The 26,120-nt window shown below is 43.3% G+C and overlaps 1 protein-coding gene across 7 annotated transcripts in view; it reads left to right on the forward strand.

Moving 5' to 3' along the window:
- MARCHF8 (membrane associated ring-CH-type finger 8) overlaps positions 1-26,120 on the forward strand; it is a 713,145-nt gene that overhangs the window by 628,381 nt on the left and 58,644 nt on the right. For all 7 annotated transcript variants that reach the window (XM_086922313.1, XM_086922312.1, XM_086922310.1 and 4 more), the window contains one exon: positions 4,453-4,503. In XM_086922313.1, coding sequence (XP_086778439.1) covers positions 4,453-4,503 — 51 coding nt within the window. The remainder of the gene's footprint in view (positions 1-4,452; positions 4,504-26,120) is intronic.

Below are 26,120 nucleotides of genomic sequence, written 5' to 3' on the forward strand. Positions count from 1 at the left end.
AGGCTCCATCTCCTCACCTTTTTTCTTACATCTGTTGTAATCATCTGAAACACTATCCAAGACCTCTGACCGTGACAAGAAACTCTGACAGATCTGCATTTCTCTTTTCCCTACCATTAGTAATAATATCACTGTCTGCAGGGAGATCGCTATCATTTGATCCCTTCAAGGACTCACCATCTAGTCTATTTTTGCCTCTTCTGGACTGGGTAGACTCATAGGCCCCTGATCAGGCAATGACCATGTCGATAGGGGTTGAGATGTATGAGAAGACATAAGAGGTTGAGAAGCTACTGGCGGAGTTGCTAGATCCAATAAATCCTCCTCAGATGTTCATTTGCCAGGAGGTGAAACGCAGTCCTGACAAAAAGGTGCAGTCACCTTCTGTCCATCATTAGCAAAGTGCCTGGCCTGCCAGTAGAGTTCTAGGATCATTATCATTAGTCAGCCTGCCAGGGGTTCTAAATACGAACCCCTGGAGATGAAAGTAGTGCCAGAATTGGTGGTAGTGTTTTGCGAGTGAACACTCACTGAGGGGTTGGATTAAGTAGGGCCCGTTGCCATGGCATTCGAGATAGTACTAGGTAAGAGCAAAGATGTTGCAGTCCCTGTACTGTCTCTTCAACGAATACCCTGAGGTTAATCTCACATCCAAAGATGAAGACTTCGTTGCTGACTATTCAGCGGTCCCAAGAGAGCCCAGCTTGCTAGCATTGGAGCCATCTTTCCAAAATAAGACTTTCAATTGTTTACTCTTGCCGCAACTTGGTCTGGCAGAGCAATCTGCTCCTGGCTCAGTCCTTGATAACTCAGTCTACACTGATGTTAGTGATGCTCCTGCCCTATTTGTATGAGGTCTAGTTGCAAGTTGAATTCCAGCCTCAGTAGAAGGGCGGGGAGATAGCCGAAGAGCTGGTGCTTTCAGAGAGTAGAGCTCATGGGCTGGGTGCTTTGTAAGGCCTGCCATAACAGACCGCAATAAATAAACTAATGCTCCACTAACCAGAGTCAAACAAGCATTTGCAAAAGTGTGAGTTTTTGACATTGTAAATGATTTTGTTTTTTATTTATGTTTAGTTGTTTGTAATTAAGTGGATGTGTGTTGTTTCTAGTGGATTTATGTGGTTTGAATTGGAATTGTTAGTTGTGGAATTGTGTGGGTTGTAATTGTGTGGTGTGTAGTGTACTTGTGTGTATTTGTGTATTTTTAATATGTGGTAAGGTGAATAGATAGGGGTGAGAAGTGTATAAAATAGATAGAAAGTAAGAATGAGAGGCATAGGTAGTTTGTGTATGAAGTGGTGAATGAACTGTAGACAGCGTAGTATGAATAGTGTGTGAGAAAGAGATAGAAGGGGAGAGAATGTCATAGATGTATAAAGAGGCCGTGGTTGTGTATGTAGAAGTTAGTGAAAGAAGAGGAGGAGAGTATGTGTTATGTATTATTTGAAAGTTCTGGTATTGAAAGTATGTAGAAAGATATGAAGTGAACTAATATAAATGCTGGATTAGTGTGTGAGAGCGAGATAGTGGTCTGAGAGAGAGTATGAAAGAGAGCGGGAGTTGTGGGAGGGTTATTTTGTGGGTGGGAGATGTGAGGTGGAGTTGTACCCAGTATGAGGATGTAAAGGTATGTGTTCGTAGGCAGTTTAGATAAGTTATAGGCAGTGGCGGCTCCTCTGCAATTGCGAAGGAGCGTCCCCTACTGCCTGGCTCAGAGCCAGCAAATGTAAAATAATACGATGCTCTTGCATCTTTTTATTTTACATTTGCTGACTCTTAGCCAGTGGTGTTGGGAGGGGTAGGGCCGAGGCATGGGAGGGGGAGGAGGAGAGCTATGTGCACTCCACTCCCTAATTGCGCATATGTGTTTTGGCCAGCCATCTCAGGCCGACCAAAACACACATGCGCACTTAGGTTTTGCATTGAGCACCCGGGCTGGAGAAACCCCATAGACTCCCTGGTCTGAGCAGGGCGTCTTTTCTGCCTGCTTAGACCAATTCCCGCGCTGCTTTACAGTGCAGGAACTGGACAGAGAATCTATCCATGGGGCTGCTGGGACCAGCAGACACGAAGAGGAGAGGGGGAGCAAGGAGACGCAATGCTGGCGGCAGCAAAAGATACGTTTAATATAATTTTTTTAATATTGTATCCCCCCACCCTACGGCGCAACCCCTCCCACACAACCTTACCTACCCCACCCGCTCCACCACTCTTTGTTTATGGAGGCCGCCGCTGGTTATATTGAGTGTGAGGAAGGAATCTGTGGGGGCAGTGTAATTGTGAGATGAGAGGAAATAATGGTAGTATGAGCGAGAGATGTGTGGCTGTATTTGCGTGTGTTGAAGAGATGATAGTGTTTGTTGAAATGTGATGTTGAGATGTGTTGTATTTGTTTTGTTAGTTGGGTAATTGTGTGTTGTGTTGTGTGGTGTGCTTGGCTGATGGCAGTATGTGAAAAACTACTTGAAAAAAAATTAGTTTGACAATTTTTGCGGCAATTGCCTGATAATTGCAACTCAGTATGTCCAAATAGTCAAAGTTATAAACCATGCTTGATAGACAGTGAACATTAAGCACTATAAAACCCCAAAGCTATTACTATCCAGTTTAATGGCTGCCGACACAGCGCCCTCAGGAGGTTGAAAGGCTGAAAGGCTGAACTGGCCCTGTCACAGCAGGTGGCCCACAGGCCCCACACAGATGTCAATAGCACCCTTTTATCTCACCGAAACATCTGACCCTTGAAAGAGCCCAGTCATCAAGTGACAGGAAAGTTCTCTACTCAAAAACAATCAGCATATTGTTACATTAGAAGTATTAAACCAGCACTAAGGTTATGTTTCCACTTAGTGACATCTTGGCTGGCTCTGTGTTCGTTTGTTCTCTGAAGTGTCCAACCAGCTCAGGTTGCTTCCAGAATGAGACCGTCAGCCCGGAAAAGCCCCAGGCCTGTCTTCTGGAATATGCCCCGTCATTAATGTGGTAAACAGGCAGAGCCCTTGGCTGCAAGGTGTTTTCTTTCTCTAAACTGCACCTTCTGAAAACAAATCTGAGTTCATGAAAGACTAACAGCTAAGCCCTCCTGAGTGGGTTCACTCCAACTCGGTTCACCCCACCATCCACAGCCGCATACCATAAGTTGTTTTGTATGAAAGCCCTTGTGTGCATTGCTCAGTGTGCTAAATTCAGTTTTCCTAAAAAGCGCAGCGCTCGTGAAACGGGGCAGTTCTGAGTGTTAAAGTATCTTCTAAATTAATAAAAATGGAGGTGGGTGAACCATGCAGTGCAGAACAAAAGAAATGCGCGACCTCGCAATATGCTGTGCTGGAAGTGATTGGTGTCAATGTAAAAATAAAGTCAAAACGCAGTGTTGTGTCATTCACAGCTGTAAGTGCTCCGTGTCAATGTAAAACAAAGTTCCAAAGCCAGGACATGCAATCGCAGAAGTGGAAGAAGACAAGTCCTGAGAACGATCCATGGGAGTCAACAATTGGGAAAATACGTGGGACAAGCAGGAACCATTGTCCAATTAAAAGCATAATTTTTTAAAGGACACTGAAAAAAGCCAATCGGAAGCTGGAGGCGGGCTGTAAGCCTATAGGCTGAATACAGCATGTCGAGAGACCGATCATTCGCTGCCTAGTCTTGGTCTAAAAAGTCACTGAAATCACAAGAGACCCCAGACTAACTGATAAGCCGAGAGGAAGGGGCAACCTTCAGGAAAGATGCTACACCGAAGAGCTGTGGGGCCCGTATGGCCACTCCTGCTGCTACAGTGGCGGAGACCATTTGCAAATCAAGTGAGATAGGTGAGGTACTTGAAATTGTACCTGTAAGTAAACACAGCCCAAGTCACAGCCACTGGGGCTGGATTTGAGGTGAGGACAAAGCAGGCTAAACCATTCGGTAGTGGAGCCGAGGCTGATGAGGACCAACCACTGAGATGTCGGCTGAAGATGCTGACAGCAACAGGCTTAGCCGCAAAACACACATTTCAAACAGGGTTCCTCATACATTGCTAATATTAAAAAGTGAGAAATGGATTATGCTTAAGTGTTTTTAGTAGTTTTCCGATTGTTTGTTTCATTTTCCAGATGTATCATTCCGGCTTTTTGTCAGATTCTCACATAGCAACGTGCTTTACAAAATATTGTGCATTTAGAAATAGGAACACCTCAGAAGTATGGGCCAACAATATCGAGAGTGGATGCATCAGAGAACGTTATCAGAATTATATGTTTATACGTTTAAGTAATGTTTTGTAAAGATGTTTTTTGCTGAAGTAAATGTTTAAACACTGTAATGTGAAAAGCAATGATATTTTTATTCATGGGTTGAGAAAATCCTTACGAAGTACTTTGACTACATTATTTTTTAATAACGTACTATAACCCATTTCTTCAGTTCTGCAGTTTGCTAATTGTTTCCTTTGTTTCTTTACTCTTACAGAATGAGAAGGCTTTGGGGCATTCCGTGAGCCGATCCAGTAACATTTCAAAGGTACTTTTACAATAGATGAGTCTTTTGGCCTGCTTACTGTAACACGAATCAATCGCTGTCAAGCACACCCTTTTTAGGGCATGCAACATGTTGAAACAAGCATTGCAAATCCAATAGGTCTTTCCTGTGAGAGCTGTTGGCGTTGCCAATGTCTTTTAGCCATGTTGTACAGCAACGCGGCTGCAGTGCAGCATGGCTGAAAGTTAGAAAAGAAAAAAACACTATGACAACATCAGCGTTGGCAATGCTTATTTTTTTTTTGCTGATGGGAGGGAGAGCTGATGGGGGCAGGCAACAATGCCAGAGGTTGGACAAGCAATAAACAGCATGGTACGGGTGGGAAGCAACAATGCGGGAAATAGGGCAAGCAATAAACAGTACGGGACGTGCTGGAAAGCAACAAACAACGTGGAATGGGAGGGAAGCAGCAAGCAACATGGAACCGAGCAAGCCATCAACAACACAGGATGTGGGTGGAGACAAGTAATAAATAACGCAGGGCTGGGGGTAATCAACAAGCAACACAGGATGGTAGGGCAAGTAACAACATAAGGCACAACTGAGGTTGGGTGGTTGGAAGGCAAGAAACAACACAGAGGAGGACAAAAGCACACAGGTAAGAGAGCAACATGGAAGAAGGATGGAGACGCACATGTGGAAGATAGCCTACAAACTTGTGCACTCTTATGGAGTCCTTTAACTAAAAGAAAAATGTAGCTCTGAAAGAGCAAACAATGGAAGTTTTTGGGCAATGTATCAGAGGAGGGACACATACACTAAGAGGAAGTAAAACTAGCACGTGCTGACCAAAGAGGAAAAAGGAAATGAGAGTGACGATGAAGCCAAACAATGGTAAGCAGTGGGTGGGCCCTAAGCACACTGCAAGATAACAACATTTCCCGAAAGCCGCAGCATGTAGGCTGTCTCAGGTGGGCCCTAAAAAATTACAGTCAAGATCTGAAATTAATTTTTAAGTTAAAATAAATAATTTGATTAGGTGGCTGTGATTGCTTTTTACCCTTGAATGGTATTGATGAGCCATGCACCTTTCATGGAGCAGAATAAAAAGTTTCAGCAGAGCTGAACATACAGCTGTTATAGGGCAATCCTTGCAGTTATCAAACCCTTTCGGTACACCAAGGGTAACTTTAGCCCCTTGTAAAGGATTAGATGAGTTTAACAGTCATCCACTGTGCTAGTTGTATATGAACTGTGTCTGTGCGCCACACAGTGGTGTTTCTCCTTTCAAGGTACTGGTGCCCTGTAGACCTAGAAGTCTGGTTTACAGTAATGTACTCTTAGTTGCAATAGTGTTTTGCCCACTAACGTTCACTCTTTAACTCGGCCGTTTTTTTCTGTGTTGCACGTTTTTCAAATTATGAGTAAAATGTTAGGAAAAAAAGATATCCCTAATCATTTTTCAAATTAAAAAGTCCAACCTAGGTGAAATTCTTTTTGTCAAAGCCAAAGAAAACGATACGCCATCTCAAATACAGTCAGAAACACGTAAGAAACCACCCCTATTCAAAAACTACTGCTGCACAGGCAAACTAGCAAAGAAAAACCGTTGCAAATGGAGAAAACATCTTATGAATTTAGAGTAATCCTTTAACACTTAGGTACAAGTCTGCCAATTCCCAAAACTATTCTGAAATAAGTACTTCTAGGGCCAAAACACTGTTAATAGTGATGTGTGAGGTTTGAAAACACTTTCACACTAGTCTTGGAGGGATTAATGTGGAGGAACAACGTTTTAGAGTGTTGAACTACATACCTGAAAAAACTCAAAAAACGATTTTTCTTTAAACGTGTTGATTCTCCGGTCCTTGTCTTTTTTCTAAGAGGGTATATCTGTCTTATCCCCATAAACATAGAACTCTTTTCCCCCATTCAAAACCTTACTTTAAACCAAATGATTATGTATACTTTAGCTGTGCCCATTGCCTTAGCCCTGTCCTTTTCACTAAACCTAGCTCACCTACCATTTCCGTTACTTTAATCCTAATCCTAGCAACAAACCTAAAACTAAACCTTAAAATAGCTGTAAACCTACCTGTCTCCACAGTTTAAATATAATTCCTCACACGTTTCTGCACCTGTACATCACCCACACGCTAACACTAACCTTAATTCAAACACTTACAGGTGTGCTCTGCCAGTTTTTTTTGCTCCAGCGTTTTTAGAGTCTGGGTTTTTTAACACCCATATATTTGGTACAAGGGAGCTGCTCATCCAAGAAAATGTTCTCCAAAAGATATTTTGGGTCCTAATCAATTAAAGGCACTGAAGTGTTTATTAACTTGTCTCCTTTTAGCTGCCACATTTGCGCTAAATATGTTTCTAGGATCCAATAGAAGCAATGTTCTTTTCAGTCTCTCACTGTCTCCACCAATGACCACATATTCTGAGATACAAGATCCAGCTGTAAAGGTGGGCACAAAAGGGCTCCCTTTTTCAGATTTTGAGGACATTCGAAATGACATGATTCCTTTTGAAAGGCCCAACAGGGGAGGCTGGGAATTACATATTTTCTATTAACCTTTGGATCATTGAGGTTGGTTTGCTTTCAGGTGCCTTCCTTCAACATGGAAGCCTTTATTCCCAAGTTGAAACCTTGATTTTGCGTAAAGCCACTGTTTATGTAGCTCTATAAATACTTTTTTGTGTAATTCTGCCCTAAAGTGGGAGGGGACATCCATTGTCTTACCAAGTGGTGTGAGAGTCTTTTTTTTCCTTATGGCACCTTTTTAGGTTCTTTATTTTTCTCTCGTCAGTTCAAATTAATTTGTTTTATTTTTATATAAATCACTGTGATCCAAAAAGTACCACACAGAACAAAGCACTTACAAACACAAATGATACAACATAAAACTTCTGAATGGTTGTTTTTGGTCCAGTACAGTACCAGCAGAGAAAATACATTTGAATTTTCAAAGACCACAGATATTCACCCTAAAAATGCTTTTGTTTTAAAAACAAGATGTAAAATACAATACATTTCTTCTATAAATTCTAAAAGACATGGCTGTACAAGTGGCACAATACAGTATGAAGGAACCCTACAGAGGGTGGCAACTTGCAGACTATCAAGAGAGTACTTGGCACATCTGATCCACATTGCCATTAGGACCTTTGCCATACAGAATACAATAATACGTGATGTGTCTGACTGCAGTATCTGAATGCTTCCTGGTGCTTCCTAACTCCCAGGTTTCTGCTAAGTGGAACTATCGACTTAGCTCGAGACTGTCTATAAAGAGGACACAAAATAAAACATGCTTATGTGTCTCAGGTCCTCCTTGGCAACAAGTACAGTTCTCATTCATCATATCCATTTCTTTGTGCCACTTTCTTTTAAAAGTTTTTACAGGTAGGCACCCATACCTGAACAGTAGATATAGCTTCCTTGCTAGTGGAGGAACAATTTAGTCTGTAGTGCTCTCAAATAACTGGCTCGGTTTAAAATCAATCAAAACAACAGAGAATGATCTTTACAATTTTGTATATTGTCCATTACAACACTACCCCAATAAACAGCTTTAAGACTGGACTTTTGGATTTGACACAAAGACTCTAGAAAGTCCCAGTATGTATCAAGGCTTAAGCTCTGTAAAAGGGCCATAACAGGGCGTGGCTACGCGGCGGACCAAGAGGGCCACTTGCTAGAGTACCTCCGTAGCCCTCCGAGCCCAATCCACTTATCCTGTACACTAATCCACATTGAAGGTGCATATCTGCACACCTGAGGACAAGCGGTGCCCTACGCTGCAGCCGCGGACGAGAACAGATGTCGGAGGCCCGACATATCCATTCCTCAATCCTGCGGCCCTGTGGATTTGAAGACCGGGGACTAAATTTGTGGAGCCTGCCGCTCTTTGAGCCGAGGGTGCCAGTGTGCCCACTCCCCCCATCCCCAGAGCTCCGGCCAACCACCGAACAACAAGCAGCATTTCTGCCCCCTCTGATCCCGCAGGGCCGGGTTTGGACTCCGCCTGCCTGGGGCTCCGTTGCGGCGACTGTGTGCTTTGCGGGGCTAGGCCTTGCCGGGGAGCGGCGGGTCAGCTGATTGCCTCAAGGGTTCTGGGGCGGCCCGCTTCCCTCCCGCTGCGTGGTCCGGCGCTGCGCCTCACTGGCGTTGCGGTAGAGGCACCACCTGCGGCTGAGGATCGCTGGAGGCTCCGAGCTGAATGGTATGAACGTCCAGAGGGGGGCCTGACTGCGAGACTTGTGGCCCGTGGCCTGTCAGATCGTGAGCCCTCGCTCCCCCCCCACCCCGCCTCCCAGAAGATAACCCTGCCAAATCCGGACAGTGAATTCCCGAGGCAAAATACAAGGGAATAGGCGGCCTGGGTGCTCCCCCACTTCCACTACTCTGATTGCCATGACCTGCGTAAAGACTGGGGGCCCCTTGTGCTGCCTCCCACTGGGTTTTTCCCTTCGCTGGTCCATCGTCCTCCCTGGCGGGGCTGATCCCGCACCATTCGCATCGCGCGGAGCGCCCACCTCGACTGCCATTGGCTGATTTACTCCCTGGAGCCACCACACTGTATACTAGGGTGGACGGAGCGAGGACAAGCACCATAGTAGCGCACAACCAGAGCCCCACTACACCAGAGACTTACTCTAACGTGACTGTCCGCTACTGCCTAACGCCAACTTCGGTAAAGTGTATCGTGAGTGCGCTCGCCTGTTAGGTTCTCCCTCGCGCTGTGACCGCCTCCATCCTCGCCATGTCCAACACAAGGGGCACAAAGGCCGTCCAGAAGAATAGAACAGACCGCTATGCTCGCCCGAGAGCTGACCTGCCTGAGAAGAGGGGATCTAGTGATAAACAAACTGAAAGTACGGAGCCAGAATCCCCGGAGCCCACAATGAAGGTCCTAATGGCAGCAATAACTGGGGTGCGTACATCCATTGATACCCTCTCGACCGAGGTGACACTGATCAGGGTGGACCTAGCCAAGAATCGTGAAAAGGTTAAGCAGCTCGAACTCACCACTGCTAGCCTGCTGGTAGACACCTCGCAACTGCAGACAGAAGTTGAAGAGCTCCAAGAATTCTGACGATTCGCTGAAGATAAGCTGAATGACTACGACGCATCGCAACAACATCCGCATACTTGGTGTGCTGGAGAACGCAGAGGGACCCGCTGTCGACCTATTCATGGAAAACTTGATCACCACAAAGTTCCAACCAAAGGGACTGTCTACCCTCTTCGTGATTGAGCGGGCACATAGGGTGCCGGGGGACCACCCGATGCCGGGTGCCCCACCTCGTCCAATCCTGGCCAGACTGCTCAATTATAGAGACAGGGACACCATCCTTCAAGCCACTAGGGTCGCCCCACCGATCCAGTTAGACAACTCTGAAATTTCCTTTTTTCCAGATTTCACTCGAGCAGTGCAAATACGCCGACGCTCCTTCCTGGATGTCAAGAGACGACTGCGCGAAAGAGGGCTCAAGTATGCCATGCTTTTCCCCTCCCGTTTGAGAGTAGAGATCAGTGGCAAAACCAGGTTCTTTGACTTGCCAGAGGTTGCTTCCAACTGGCTGGACACCCTGAAGGCATCGCCTGAGTGAGAACGCTCGGCTCGGAAATGCAAGTACCCTAAGACCACTCTATCCCTGGCTGCTCCAGGCTCCACCTTCATATTTGTTTTTTTGTTCATGCCCGCAGGCCTTGACTTTGATAAAAGTGATCTGGGCACCCGCCCCTACTGGTGGCCTGTGTTACTCTTAAAGTACTATTGTCCTCACAGGCACCTCAATTCATGATGGTGGGTAGGGGGGGCAAACGGGACAGTAGGGCCTTTCCCCCCACATTCTTCTTTTAGTCATATAGTTGGGCGACTGCAGGGAAGCAGGGTGGGGGATGGTTGGGAAGGGTTTAAAGTTTCAATTTTATGTATAATGTTTTGTCTCGATGTACACCTTCTGCTCATAACGTAACCTGTCACGTGTCACACACTAATCTGTGGGGAAGCAGCGTAACAAGCAAATCAAAGTCCTAAGCTGGAATGTCAGCGGGCTGGGAGACCGAATCATACGAACAGTAGTACTGCACTACATCAAGAGGTTTTCGCCAGACATTGTGCTCCTCCAAGAGACTCATCTCATGGATAATGTTTGCAAAGCAATGCATAGATATGGGTATCACATGGTAGAGCATGCTGGGTTCACCTCTGGCTCAAGGGGAGTGGGCATACTGCAGAGAAAATCATTCCCCTTATCTGTCACGTCCACGTATTTAGACGACCGAGGGAGGTATGCGGGAATCACGGGCACGTGGGCGGGTGTCACTCTCCCTCTATGCACCACCTGGTCTACAAGCCGTAACCTTCGCAGACCTTAGCGCCCTCTTGTTGATACTACCGGAGGGCCTGCTGGTGTTGGGCAGTGACTTTAACTCAGTCCTCTCGGGCTTGCTTGACAGACAATCCCCCCCACACGCTGCCCAAGGCCGCTAACTCCTTCCCCAGATTTTTGGAGGCGATGGGCCTATTGGCTGTTGGAGAACCTATAACCCAGACAAACTACAGCACACTTTCTATTCGGGGGCTCACAACAGCCTTTCGCGCCTTGACTACATCATTGTCCCCAACCCGCAGATCTCCACCATTCACGAGATCCGACACTTGGCCAGAGGGATTTCAGATCACTCCCCTCTGTGGGTCCACATTGTTCCAGACCACACACAAGTAGGAAGAGTCGCACCAATTAACCCCTGGTACCTAAAAAAACCCTTACATTCATAAAGACCTCCTTAAATCGATAGACAGTTACTTCCTTGAAAATGAGGGAACGGTGGCATCTCCCCAGACATTATGGGAGGCCTTAAAAACCGTGATTCGGGGCCAAGCCCTTTCCTTAATAGCAGGTACCAAAAAGGAAAGGCTTAAAGCCATCTCAGAGGCCGAACACAAGATCTATAGTCTCGAGCAAGAAATACATAAGGACACACCCCAGAAGCCCTTCATTGACTTCGCCTTTACCAAGACGAGTACCGTACCTTAGCCACAGACCGAGCAAAAGTATTAGGGCAGGACAGACTGGGACGCATTTATGACTGGGGGGGACAAGACCGGGAAACTTTTCGCCTGGCTAGTCAAGAGAGACCAAGCTAGCAGGCTTGTCCCGGAACTTAGTGACCCTGACGGTTCCCTCATTACGGACCCTCAATCCATAGCCAACCAGTCTCCTCTCCCTGGACGATTGCAATACCGGCGCGAATGCGCCTAGTGCAATTAAAAATCCTTCATAGGATATACTTGACGGGACCCCAATTAGTGCATATGGGTGGGCTGACCGATGACTCATGTAGACGGGGAAGCACACACACAGGTACCTTCATGCACATCCTCTGGCAGTGCAACCAAAAACAAGAATACTGGCGAGCAATCCACGTACTCATGAGCGAATCGTTGGGGGTTGTAATCAACCCGTTGGCATCCAGGTACCTCTTAAATATCTGGGAGCCTACTGACCTTAGCACATATGCAACACAATGGGTCACTCTCGCTTGCATACTCGCAGAGAGAAATATAGCTCAACTCCGGTGGCGGGGGGGGGGCGCACATACGCCTACCGTGACTGACTTGGAAAAGACCTCGATTGGAGTATGTTGCGTGAGAAAACAGTATATGTGGCACGGGGATGCCCCCGGAAATGGTCTAAAATTTGGGCCCACTGGAATGCCTACATAGGCGATATCTGTTCCCCCCCTCGTGACCTAGACAACAAAGATTCTCCCCCCGTGATTTCCTCCAAAATTATTCTCTGTAATTGTGTTATTTCCTTTATATTATGCTGTAACCTGTCTACTAATCATTATGACTATGTACCATCATATCGAGATTGTTTAATAAAAAGATTTATAAAAAAAAAGGTGGGCCATAACAATGCAGAGCCACAAGATCTTACTTGCATATTTTGGAGACATTAGGTCATGAAAGCCCACTCTATACTACTTAACTGCTGTAGAAGACCATAATTGATGCCAGCACATTTGCACTCTAAGCTCAATTTACTTGCATATTTTGGTGACATTAGGTCACGAAAGCTCACCCTATACTGCTCTAGTGCTGTAGTAGACCATAATTGATGCCAGCACATTTGCACTCTGTGGTCAATTTTGAGGGTAATTTCTTTCTGGATCAAATCTAAATAAAGTGGAGTCAGTGGAGTGCTCACAGGGAGGTTTAACAGAGATCTAAAAAATGTATGTTCTATTACTAACATGTTTGAGTTTTGTGCAGCCCTATATCTCCGCACCATATAAAATCGTTCTTAGAGCACTGACATTGTAAACCCTTCTGGATATGGTTTTCCTGTGCAATTCTGTTATGTTTACCATTTTTTGTACTAGGGACAGCTGTGCCCTTTCTACCTGGGTAGACCAACATAGGTTTCTTGTAAGTTTGATACCAAGGTAGTCAATCTCAGCCACTACTTCTAAAGGGATATCACCCACAAGCAACTGCTTCCTATCCTGGGATGATAGTCTGGTGGAAAAAAATCATACATTTGGCCTGGGAGCTATGAACCTCCAGGCCCCGCTCCAGACAAAATGCCTGAAAATTAATCGGCAGTTGCTGGAGCCCCTGCGGCGACTCGGAGATAAGCAGTGTTTCATCTGCAAAGAGGAGTGCAGGGGCCCTCTGCCCTCCTATTTTTGTAAGTCACACCCATCCCTGTTCAGAAACCTTATGACATCATTTATATCTAGAGTGAAGAGTGTGGACGCTAGTACATACCCCTGTCTTACCCCTTTTATCGATGTGGATTGATTCCCCACCTCACTTGGGCCAAGGTGTTTGCATGTAACCTCCTTAAGATGTTCAGGAGGGAAGCCAGAACTGCCATTTCTTCTAGGACTCCGCATATCTTGTCTCTTGGAACCATATTAACGGTGATTCAATTCCAAAACTTTATTCGATTAAAAAAATAATCATAAAAGCACATAAAAAAGATTTATAACAATTGCAATACTTAAAATTATATTCTGGTACAGTTATCAAGGAGAAGGAAAGACAGGTTAAAAGTAGGCGTTGAGAGAAATCAATGCATATCCATGTAACAGTAAACAACAAATGTATGTTAAAAAACCATGCTTTTCCTTGCGGCCATTGATTTCAAAATGTAGGTGGCCATAAAATAAACATATATCTGGCTCTTCTAAAGAGAACAACAGGCTCATAGCAGATTTTATAGTTGTTACTGCATTTTTTTTAAACAGTGGTTTAAGATAAGTAATGCGGTAATACAGGTATAAATCACAGATAAATAAAAAGTGTGTAGTGCTCTGTTTCGTGACCCCATCACAGTGGCATGGGGCAGAAGGATATTTGTTTATACAGGGGAACGCCACCAGTCTTAACCTAGTGAGAACAAACCGTTAGATATTTTTGATATCCAGTAGTGACCACATTAGAGTAATGGTACTGGGGGATTGTTAACTGAATGTTAGCATCTCTACGTACTTGAGCTTTCTTCCCCAGATAAATATACTTGATCTCTTTCTTGGGAATATTGATTACGCTTTCTGGGTTAGCCATAATATTCACGCTAAACATATCACTAAAGGTTGTTGCCACATAGTTAATCCATGGGATCAATGAGCTTTTATCCATGCGAAGGCAGTCACAGATGATACTTCTAGTAAAAGCAGTTTCTTCCTTCAACCATATCGCTCTCCATACCATCAGGGGTCTTAGCCCAATTAAATCCGTCAGATAATCCAACCCCACTTGGTGTACTATCTCAGTAGAGGCTGACATAGGTAAGTAAAGTAGTTTTTAAAAAAAAACTGTTTTCTTCAACTTTCAAATCCACATGGTGGCAATACCCCCAGACACCAGATCCATAAAGTGTGATTGAGGCATATCTTTGATGATATATAGACATCATGTCATGGATACGGCGATCCCCGAACTTGCTAGCAAATTTCAAAACTCCAAAGGCACTTTTTGCCATCTTGGCTCTAACATTAGTTATCTCCTGCGACCACATACCACTACTGCTAAAAGTTATTCCTAAATAGCAACATTTTTCTACAACTTGTATTTTTTGGTCCTCAATATAGAAGGGTCTCAACTTCTTCATTTTTTGGCCACATGACATGATAAATGTTTTAGTATTATTAATCTTCATATTCCTTCCCCTAATAATAACCTGAAAACCTATCCATTAATCTCTGCAAGCCAAGGGGAGTTATTGATAAAAGCACTGCATCATCTGCGTAAAGCAGCACGGGGATGGCTTGACTCTCGGCTTGCGGGGCATCAGAATTAACCAATTTGAGCTCTGCATCAATGGCATTAATAAAAATGGAAAAAAGGAGGGGCGCAAGGACACAGCTTTGCCTAATGCCTAAATTGACCTTGATTTTGTCAGTACATTCCCCTGCTTGACCATACCGTATACGGGCAGATAGTTTAGTATAAAGTCTGGCCAAGAAATAAATAATCGCTGCAGGGGCACCTAGTTCTAATAACGTTGTCCATAATGGGGAATGATCAACTAAATCAAATGCGCTACTTAAATCTGCGAAGCAGAGGAAAAGCGAACCCTGCTTCGCGCCCGTATATTTCCCTATTATGAGGTCAAAGTTAATGCACTGTTCGATGGTCCCAAGTCCCTTCCGGAACCCAAATTGTGACTGCGCAAGGATTCCATTGGTCCCGGCCCACTCTTCTAGCTTAAGCAGCAGCACCCTACTCATGGTTTTCAGGGATGAGTCTAAAAGGGAAATAGGTCAATAGTTTTTTGCATCGGCCCTATTTCCCTTTTTAAATATAGGAATGATTACAGACTCCCCCTAAGTAGGTTGTGCACCTTCCATTGCTGCCGCGTTAAAAACTTTGGTCAGGAGAGGGCCCCAGAGTAACCAGTCGGCCTTATATAGGCCAATTGGCACCCCGTCTGGGCCCGGGGCTTTCCCTCCCTTACTGCACCTAATAGCGTGCTCTACCTCTAAGACTGTAATGTGGAGGGGATCAATTGGCCAATAAGTGTCATCTCGAGTGGACGAGGTGACCACACCCACCGGGTCAAAAATACTAGAGAAGTGAGAGACCCAGCTTTCCTCACTATCTTGGGCCGTTAAAACTGGAGCATCGTCAATCCTAAGAAAGGGACGATTAACTGTATCCCAGAAAAGCTTACTGTTTGATAGTTCTACGGCCATTGTCAATTTACCCCAGGCTTCCTCCTGAAGCTCACGCTTCCTACACTTCAGCTGGTCTTTATATGCAGCTCTGAGAGTTATAATAGTTGGCTTATCCCGGGGGCTATTTGATAAAGCCTTCTTAAACTTCTGTAAGGACTCTGTACAAGCCTTATCAAACCACCCTATCTTCTCCTTCTTTCTACTAAAGGCTGATTGGAGATCAACAGAGGAGGCAGCATACAAGTTGCCCTTGTTGATAATCACTTCCCCCCAGTAAGTACAACTAAACCGAAATATCTGATCTATAGTACTCACATTTGATGTAAATCTTGCCTGCCAATCTAAAATGACGTTCCCCTCACAAATCCAATCCTGAAGGTGATCAGGCACCTGCTTACAAATCATTCCTGAGGGAATCTGAGACTGATAGGCCTGTAGTTGGCTCGAAGTGTACGATCACCCTTCCTAAAGATGGTAACAATTTCAGCTAGCTTCCAAGAGTGGGGGATGTCCATACCAGCTAAGATACTGTTAAAGAGCAGGTTTATATATGGACCCTAGTTTCTGGGTTTTCTCTATACAGATCACTAGGTAACTGGTAGGACCTGGGGCACGGCCTGGGACACAGGAGTTAATTGCCTTTGTGGTCTCACTTAGCGAAAATTGCAAATTGCTGGCCTCAACAGGGATTCATGCAGGTTCATCCATAACAAATCCTCCCACTCCCTCCTTGCATTTATAAGTATTTTCTGATGGTGTGCCATAGTGCTGTGTATTTCCTATTGTACTCATGCAGGCCCTGCGCCTTTGGATAACATAAACTGTGGGATTGGTGGCAGACTAGTTCCGTACACCCCCACCGAGAAATGTTGACCTGTTTGTATTTAAGCTAGCTCACAGTGCCACTAGTGTCCTCTTATCAGGGAGAGATTAGTTTCTGGCAACCTTAGACATGACAACCCTGATCCCTCAAGATTGTGGAAACAATGTACTACTTTTCGCTCAGTCACTCATGCTCATTTAGTTTATCTCAGAGATACACCGAATAAACAGTATGGGCGTTTCAATTAGTGTATATTGAACAGTGTTATTCTTGTATAACATATATGAGCTGCAACAACCATTAGACAGCAGCACAGATATATGATTAGCAGTACTGTGAATATAAATGGATAGTACAGTTCTACCATCTTGCAATAAGCATGAATAAATACATGAATATAAAATGCTTGATAAAAGTGTGCATACTCCTACGATGCCTATCTAGATGTACCTAAGTGTACCTAGCATGTAAATAGGTGTGAAGCCAAGAATCATTCTAGGATTTAGTCAAACCCCATTACCTGAAGTGTGAGAATATCGAAGCCCTTTTTTGGTCTTGAGTTGGACACCCGCAAGGTATGTTCAGACCACTGTCTGCTGGAGCGTCTGCATGATCAGTGCATCTGGTCAGTGTGTCAGCCTGGAAGTCTCGGTTCTCTATAAATAACACTAGCAAAAGGTGCTGTATTTATACCGAAAGTATCTAAGGTCCCGTTGTCCCTTGTTACTTGTATTAGCCGTTGTTGGGTTTGAGGATGATGTATGGGATGAACCGTGTACGTAGATGTGGGGAGGAAGGTGGTGTAGCCCCAGCCTGGTTTCCAAGAACTCCATTGTTCAGGGAAACCCTCCTTCTGCGCCCAGGACTAGAACTAGGTAAAGGTTCAATCCTAAAAGGCTTGTTACTGTGTAGTGTAGGGGAGCTGATGTAGGTTAAAGGGTATGATGTTACCCTGGCCTATTTTAGGGTACCTATATGAAACATAACACTAGCTTTAACTATCTCTACTTGGGATAGAGTTTTGATGGAGGCAAGGAGCTCACCTTTAGCCACTCTACAAGCACCATTATACCAAGAATCGAGATTTGGGCAAGATTTCCCTATTCTTATATCCGTTCCCAGTACTTCCCTTATTTTACCCAATTGTTTGTCATGGCTATTTGTCAGCTCCTCATTTCTCAGCTCATTGGGGAGTTTGGGCGTAGTCTGCAATGACAGTTCCCTGGCAAATAGCTGTGTCTCAACTGGGGTGGCGAAGTGAGCCAACGAGCGATGATGGATTCAATCCAGATCTGTGACTGGGGGTGAGTGTCTGAAAAGTTTCAGCGCTCCGCCCATCATCTCCTTGTGTTTGCTTAGTTCTTTTAATAATTTCACTGGCAGAAGGGTTCTTTACTACCCAGTCCCACCTAATAGATCTTAGGTTGGTGGTGGGCAGGAGTTCTCCTAGCTCACTATTCCCTTTGCCCCAATAATGTGAAGTTATTTTGAAACATAATGTCATACTAAGAGTGTTGTGATCTCTATCTACTCAGTCTATCACTTCCAGATCCTTGAAAGCAGGCTAGAGCTCATCATGTACCAGAAAATAATCAATTCTGCTGCAACGGCCCAGCCTATTTAAAGTGGATCTACCTTGTTAATCCGAGGTACATCTACCATTTGTTGCTCTAAGATCAACATTTACTGTTAATAGCAGCAACTGGCCCTCTTTTGGAGTCCATCTTACTTTCTGGAGTTCTAAGTGCGTTATGCCCATTAATTATCTATCTCACAAATTAGATCATATGAAGAAGCAGCCATTGGTTCAAAGGTTGAATTAAAATCTGCCACCAAGGTAAGATCATTCCCCCCCATGTTTCGATAGCATTTGCTTTAGTTGGTTAATGGTTATTGTTTCTTCATTTCTAACCTCTTCTCTATTGTATACATTGTATTTTTTTAGGGCTAGGCCAGAAGGGAACAGTAACCCGAGTGCTAGAATATCTTTAGGATCATAAGGCAATATGCTTGCCTCTACGCAAAATATTGTATACCTACTTCTATAATGAGGTGACAGGGACCATGTTTCCTGGTATAGGCAAATATCAAAAGTGTCGATTAATTTGCCCCACTCAGCATCGAGCAGTAATTTATCTATTCCTGCTACATTCCATGAAACAATTCTTATTAGAGCGTTCTGCATATTTTCAGGAACCAATGGAGTATAATTAACTTTAATATTTCTACCATCGTTCAGATCATGAGATTTAGTTGCCAGTGATGATTCCTGCATATTCGAGCAATTGCTATAAGCCCCAAAGTGCACCTCCCTGTCCTGGAGATGTTTCTCTTGTCATCCTAGCTGACTCCTGTAGCACCTTCACTCTTTTAAGACCTGTACTAATCAGTACTACTAATCTGTTTACAATCCATTTGCCCCATTTGATGTCCTGTAATTGCATATCATATTGTCATAATGTTATCGTTAAGTCGGAGCTCTGATTAGGCATGGGGCATATTACACATCTATTCTTACACTAGACTTTGAATGGTAAATGCCTTTATTTATAGCAGGTCTCTGCAAATAATCTTTTTATATAAGGGCTCTGTTGAGACCAGTGTGTTGGTTTGTCTAGGGCACTGAATGTCAGCTGTTTGCTAGTGTTCTAATAATAGCAGCGCTATAGACAATGACAGAATGTTAATTATCTCTTGCCTCTCTTTCGTACCTTAGCTTCTGATGAAGGGTCTTGTGATTTGCTGTGAGGCAAAACAGTTACTCTAACAAATGTGATTGAACAACATGTTACTGTTACCTGCTATCCGTTTGTGAAAACTTGGGCAAACCATTTCAGTTCACCATGCCTCAGTTGCCTTGCTTATCAAAATGGGGAGCATTTTCCCAGCACTATAGCAATTCCTGAGCATTTACATTTTTTTTAGATCTGTTTATTAAAGGCATAAACCAACAATACATGTCCCACTCAAGTGGAAGGTTCCCCAAAAGAAAACACACCCCTCAGCAACCACAAAAAGGATGGTGAACATCAATAACCTCCATATACAGTAACACTATAGTTAACTCCCACAAACAAATGTATTTACTACTGATGCCAGGCTCAACTGCAGGTAGTAGCGACTAAAAACATGACAGTAAGAGAGAGACAGGAAGGCAAACATACAATCAATCAACATTCTTTATTGTGTTAGTTAATTAAAACCATAACAATATTATTTTCAAAACATGCAAATCTGATTCATTTGTCTGATAAAATACGTTAATGTTAAATAATTCAAAGTGATGCCTTGCAGTGACACTTGAGACCGTTTTTTAACCAATAAAATTGTTAACAAGTCTAGTTATTCGTTTGAAATTGAACAGATCAAGTTAATTTGATAAGTGGCAATTACATAATGCGACAAAGCTAACAACATGCCACTAAATAAACAACAACCTGGCCGGCAATTCAGTAATTAAATAAGTAAAGTGCAAGGATTCAGCTTGATTAATCCTACGCTGATGTTCGACTCAATAAAGTGCAACCGTGCTAACATCCTAGTACAAAGTAGACTATGATAGAAAACGCTATTAATCATAATTGTGTAAAAACAATTGTCAGGATTTTTCAAATTTTGTTCAAGCCCATTGACAGGTTAGCCGATGTTCATCCTTACATTTTCCATCTGTGCAGTCATTATGCAGGGCATCTAATGTTTCAAATAGTTTTAAATAACTGACAGTTAAGATTTTAAAAGTATATGCAGGCACTTGTTATAGTTTGTTCAGGAGTGTTTAGTAGGTAATGCCGAACTTTAATCCAACTTGTATCTAGAGTCGCTTTAAGGAAGGTCTAACACCAGCTTAACAGTACTGACATGCTGTCTGTCCAGAAAGGCTGTGTCTTTGCCATGCCTGGCGAAACTTGCATAGGCCGCAGTTGGTAGTAATTTAGCTGCTATTACTGTAAGTAGTGGCTTAAAAGAGGGTACAGTCCAACTTCTTTTGTAGCATACAAAAATCAAAGATTAGTGGATTCCCTTTCTTAGAGATATTATGTTTTGGCTTCGAAAAACTTTGCTCTGTTGCCAATACATATCCCAAGTATTTGTAGCTTGTGACCTCTTCCAACATTGTGTCATCCAGGAAGATTGTAACTGGGGGCTCGGGTCAATTACTGATGGTCATTGTTTTAGTTTCATTGATTTCAAGTTTGTTGGCTTTAACATAATTTTTCAAAGCAATGACTAACCTTTGTAGTCCGACTTATGTTTTACTGAGCAGTAAAACTTCATCTATGTAGGACAAACGGGATAGACACTGTAAACCAAATTGCGGTGCATGGTATTTTATCTGATCTAACTTCAGGTACAGGTCTGCCAGGAACAAGTTAAAGAGATGTGGTGCAACCACGCACCCCTGCTTTAAACCTTTAACTGTGGCAATTTTCCTTGAAATCCTTGTGCCATCCCTCAGCTTAACTTCAACTCAAGTGTTTGTGTATAATTGTTTAATAGCTGACAGTAGCTTGTCTGGAATATTCCAGTCACCTAGTTTTCTCCATAAACTCCCACAATCTACACAGTACAATGTTGCTTTAAAGTCTATAAAGCAAAGATGTAGTTTTCTTTTCATGTGTTTGCAATCAAGGACACTGCTAGGATGTTTATTGTTGTTACAATTCCTCTCCTGAATTCGGTCTGGTTTACTGGGATCACAATGTTCTTATTAGACAATTCAGTGAGATCTGCCAGATTTAATGACACGTAATACTTGGTCTCTGAGTCTGTGGAGGTGTGCATTCTGCCAGACACACTGGTACCGGGTCACCCTTGGTCCTCGGGTTCAAACAAGTAAGGAGAATCAACACTGGAGTGAAGTAAAGATTAAATCATTTATTAACACTCATGAGAGAGAGCTTTGTCCAACAAGCACCAAGGGATACTCAAGGAGGAAGCACACTGTGCAATGATTACATGGGTTTTTATAGGAAAAGATCACAAACAGGTGATGCCCCATGGTGTAAATAGATCTTTGAGAAAAACACACAAATGAGGTAATGGTGAGAAAAGACAGCTTTGGGGTTTTGAGCAATCTTCGCGTCTTGAGGCTGCACAACAAGATATGTTCTCTGAGTAAACTTTATTCAGGACTTAACCATTGTCTGGAAACTCCGAGCAGACACCAGCAGTTCTATTGCGCTGACTCTGCATGTATACACAGCCTGCAATACCCCAATCTAGATTCTTTACAAATGTTTGTGCAGGTGAGGTGTCAACGATAGAGCCAGGGCTGGAAAGGAGGGCAGAGGTAAAATGGATGACGCATTGCTAAATTAAAAAACGAGAAGGTTTGGATTTTATATTTCAACAAGTCTATTAATGCTGTGAGCCTGTAATTGGCTGGATTAGATGTATCCCCTCCCTTAAAAAAACAGGTTTATTACAAAACTACTCCAGCTGTTCTGGATGGAGCCTGCTAATTGGACTTCATTATATGAGAAGCTTAACTTATTTGCCCAAAACTGAGAGTCCTGATTGAAGATGGCTTGTGATATGCCATTGGCCCTGATGCTCCATCACGCTGCCCTGCAGACATTACATTTTTAACCTGTTGATTTCCTTTCGGATACCCTTGAAATTAAACCTACTATTATGGCGATTTGTTAGGTCCAAATAAGAAACTTTGTTCAACAAGTCAATTCTTGAGGACTGTATTGGCTTAGATGTGATAAACAGAATCCTGTGGTTACAAAATATAAAGCAGGTCCTGTTGGCTTTGGGCCAGACAGAGAGGGACTTATGGTCTCACCCAGAGGATATTTTAAGGTATTCCAATAACTAAATTAAAAGCATCTGTTTGAGGCCTGCCGTGGTAAGCAAGTAGACCTCCATAGGGTAACCGCGGGATGATCAGTCTTGATGGAAATTGTACCTTACGATAACCAATAATGCTCAGCACAGGTGCCTTTTAACTAATGTTCAACTTATTTTTTATTACCTGGCTTCATTCCCCAAAAATAAGATCTGGGGTTCAATCACCCGAAAATGCCCTTGTGACAACCGATTGGAGTGGCCCACTCAAGACTTAGCACTTTTTTGTAAAGTTTACTTGATCCCCTGGAACTACCTTCTTAAACCCCCTCTTCTTACAAGAAAGAATTATTCATCATCAGGCGGCTTTTATTAGGGGTCTGGAAAGTATGCTATAGGGTTGCCCTGTTTCTTTCCAGAGTTATCTGTTTTAGAGTTCAACTAGATGATGCAGAGAATCCAAGGGTTAAGATACTACATTGTATCCCAGGCACCGGTTTGCTGTCTATACCCTGAGCGTTTTAATGGTTATATTCAAATAGTGTCAGAAGAACTTATATTTAACCGTAATGGCTATTGTCTGAACTCGGTGCAATTATGCATAACTTGTGTATCTCATTGTATTTTTATTCCTATTTTATGTTTTATTTTAACTGTCTTGACACTACGTGAATTTCAGTTTTTTTGAGATGCATGTTTTTAAATACATTGTATACAATTTACTGTATTAAACTTTTGCTTTTATACTTCACATAATTTGTGCTGAATAAAGCTTTACGGAACACTGAACCTATTTGCCTGTAACTGAGGGTCCTGTTTAAAGATAGCTTGTGGTATTCCATTTGACCCTGATGCTCTATCACACTGACCTGCTGATATAACTTTTTTAACCTCGTTCGGTAAGTATGGTTATTGTTCTACTTCAGGGATTCTTGTTTGCGTGACTTCAAATGTATTAGGCCCATTGTTACACATTTATTTATTTATTTATTTATTTATTTATTTATTGGCATTTTAGAATAAGCAATACACAATATAGATCAGGATTGCTGAGATATATAACATAAACAATTACATTAGATTAACATAATAGTCTAAAACAGAGGTATCTAATCAGGTACAAAAAGCACTAGGACTGGCATTAAAGAGAGGTTCTATGAGGTGGACAGTTATAGACATGACTAAGTACTGAAAGCGAAAAATCAACCAGTGGTGCAGTAGCGTGACATAGGAACAGTTGGTGGCGAATGGTCGGCAGGAAGTAATGTAGTGAGATACGGTCAGTGGGTGGCTACGGAGGTTTCCGGGATTTGCGTAGTGTCTGTGCTGCGTGCGGATAGCCAAACCAGGAAGGGACTCCATTGTTAAGCATTTTAATTGGGATTATCTATGTTGCATATTATTGTTTAGTTCACTTTCTGGTTAATTTCTTCTAACTCCAGCCCCTCCGATTTATGAATTTATTAGTTTTGCTTGTATTCCTTGGGACTTCTTAACTGGTTCCGCCAGGTACACAACCCATACTTTCTCGGCCACATTTGAGTTGTTAGGTATATTAGCTGGTTTATTAAGCCCACTGATTGTCTCAAAGAAGTTCCTGGAGTAGAGGTCTGCTTTGAACTGTGTATTAACTTTGCCCAGAAAGCATCTGTCCTTGATTTCCCATCTTCCCAGAGCTGCTGGTTATATTGTTTTCTCAGTATTTTTACCTTTTTCCATGCGTAGGAGTGACATTTCATTTTCCTTGAATTTCTCATTAAACGTCTTAGTTCCTTTTTAAAATTTTGCAGTTGAAAGAAAGTCTGGTGTACCTTTTTTCTGACTGCTGTGTATTGTTTTTGGTTGTAGCTGCGTGTGTTAACAGGCTAATAGTACATTTCTTCCATGCTTCAGTTAGATTGCTTGAGGTTGTGGTACTAGTCTCCAGTAAATCTTATCTAGGTGAGACAGTTCAGCTATTGTTTTCTTACTTACTCCACCTAAAGCGCCTCAAATTTGCTGTTTATTTTAGGCCAACATCTGCTGGGGCACGGATATGTGTTGGTGGACGTATTCCCAGTGTGAGCAGCTGATGGGAGTGATCATTAGGAGTGGTATATTTTATGGAGTGTTGCTTTGGATATGGAAATAATGGAAGTGATAAGATTGTCAAGTCTATGATAGACCTGGACTTGACACAGTGATAAGTCTGTTTGGGTGGTTTGTCATCTTGCAATCTTCTGTTTATTACTCATGCCGAGAAAGTCCAAGGCTTACACTAACTTTTGACCTTCTACATGACAATGTTTTTAAAATGGGAACATTTCTGTGGTTGCACATACCAATAGAAATTCTCTGCTGTTGACTTTTCATCTTCATCTGGGGTGAAGATTAAGTTGGAGTTTGAAATTCTCTGTCAAGATTATCTCCTAAGATGGATTTGTAAACCTGAATTCTGTTATTCTGGAAACTAACAGTTTGAGGCATATGAGCTGTAGATCGTATACGTTTGCATAGATGGCCATCTGGTGTTGGGCTTGGATGTTTGCACTTTGTTATTGTAGAAGTATTTGTAGTCACGAGATTGGTGACTCCTCCTTTGGTTAGTAGTGCGTATGGGCATCGACTCCATCTCCAGATTGTTTTTTTCCGCCATTAGGTTCGGATGTGATTTGCTGTACTCCAGTCAGTCGTATTTGATCCCCCTTCGACGCGCAAGATCTCACCGTTCGATGGTATTGTTTTGATCCCGATCTCCTTCGACGCGTATCCCAAGAACCAGCAAACTCTTCGTGTCCGGCTGTCAAGACGGGTCGTTGGGCCGATCGACGCCATCAAAACCAGCATATGGAAAGGACTCCATTCAAAAAATGCAAGTGTTGTGCTAAATTCCCACACACACATCTTCACGAGGTCTGCAACCTTCCAGAACACTAGAGTCAACACTGCCAGGCATGTTCTTCCTTCAGGTCCAAAAAAATCATACGTGATCGCCGGGCTCGATGTCACGTAATGTCTAAATCAATTGTCTCGGCACCGGACAACATCTTCAATGCAGGCCCGATGATCCAGAAACAGAAGATGAACCAGTCAGCATCTCCGAAGCTGATGAATCAGACTCAGATGATCAGACAATTGCTTCAGGTCAACAGAGTGTGAGTACTGACATTGACGCCCCTGCCCCGATAAAACACAAGGCTCCGGTAACACCTTCACCTTCGGGTCTAGGTCGACACCTTTGATAATACTTCAGAAGCCCCGCCTTCAGGCCCGGCTCCGAAGTCCACAAAGCCTTCAGGCAGCTTGGGATCAAGCCAGCCATCTTCGGCACCAAAATAGAAACCCAAGGTACCGTTGACACCAGATTCTTCGGCACCGAAGCAAAAACCCAAGGTGCCATCAACGCCAGACTCTTCGGGACCGAAACATAGTCAACCCTAGGCTTAAGATCTCAAAAAATATTCTAAACCTTCAGAGCCGAATAACACTTCAGAGTTGAACACTCCACCTAAGCAGAAATAGACTAAGACAACTCCTAAAGCTAAAGACGACAAACCAAAGCACCACTCAGAGTCTAAGTCCTCAGTGGCAAAAAAAAGACAGTGGATCAAAAGAACTATTTCATCCAGATCCACCGGATCCTAAACAAAAAACAATATTGACCCTGTTACCAGTCAGGTCACTTCTGTACCACCTAAAAAGAGGAAATTGGACACTTCAGACACACCTGAGATACCCTTGAAACAAAAGCCACTTCACCTATGAGGCCTTTCTCTCCACCTCCGAAGCTTCCAAACATAATACTCTCTCCAGCACACGATCCAGTGCCTCCTTTTTCACCTGCCCCACAAGATG

The sequence above is a fragment of the Lissotriton vulgaris genome, chromosome 5, assembly GCF_964263255.1.
Source record: "Lissotriton vulgaris chromosome 5, aLisVul1.2, whole genome shotgun sequence".
In the NCBI taxonomy this organism is placed as follows: Eukaryota; Metazoa; Chordata; class Amphibia; order Caudata; family Salamandridae; genus Lissotriton; species Lissotriton vulgaris.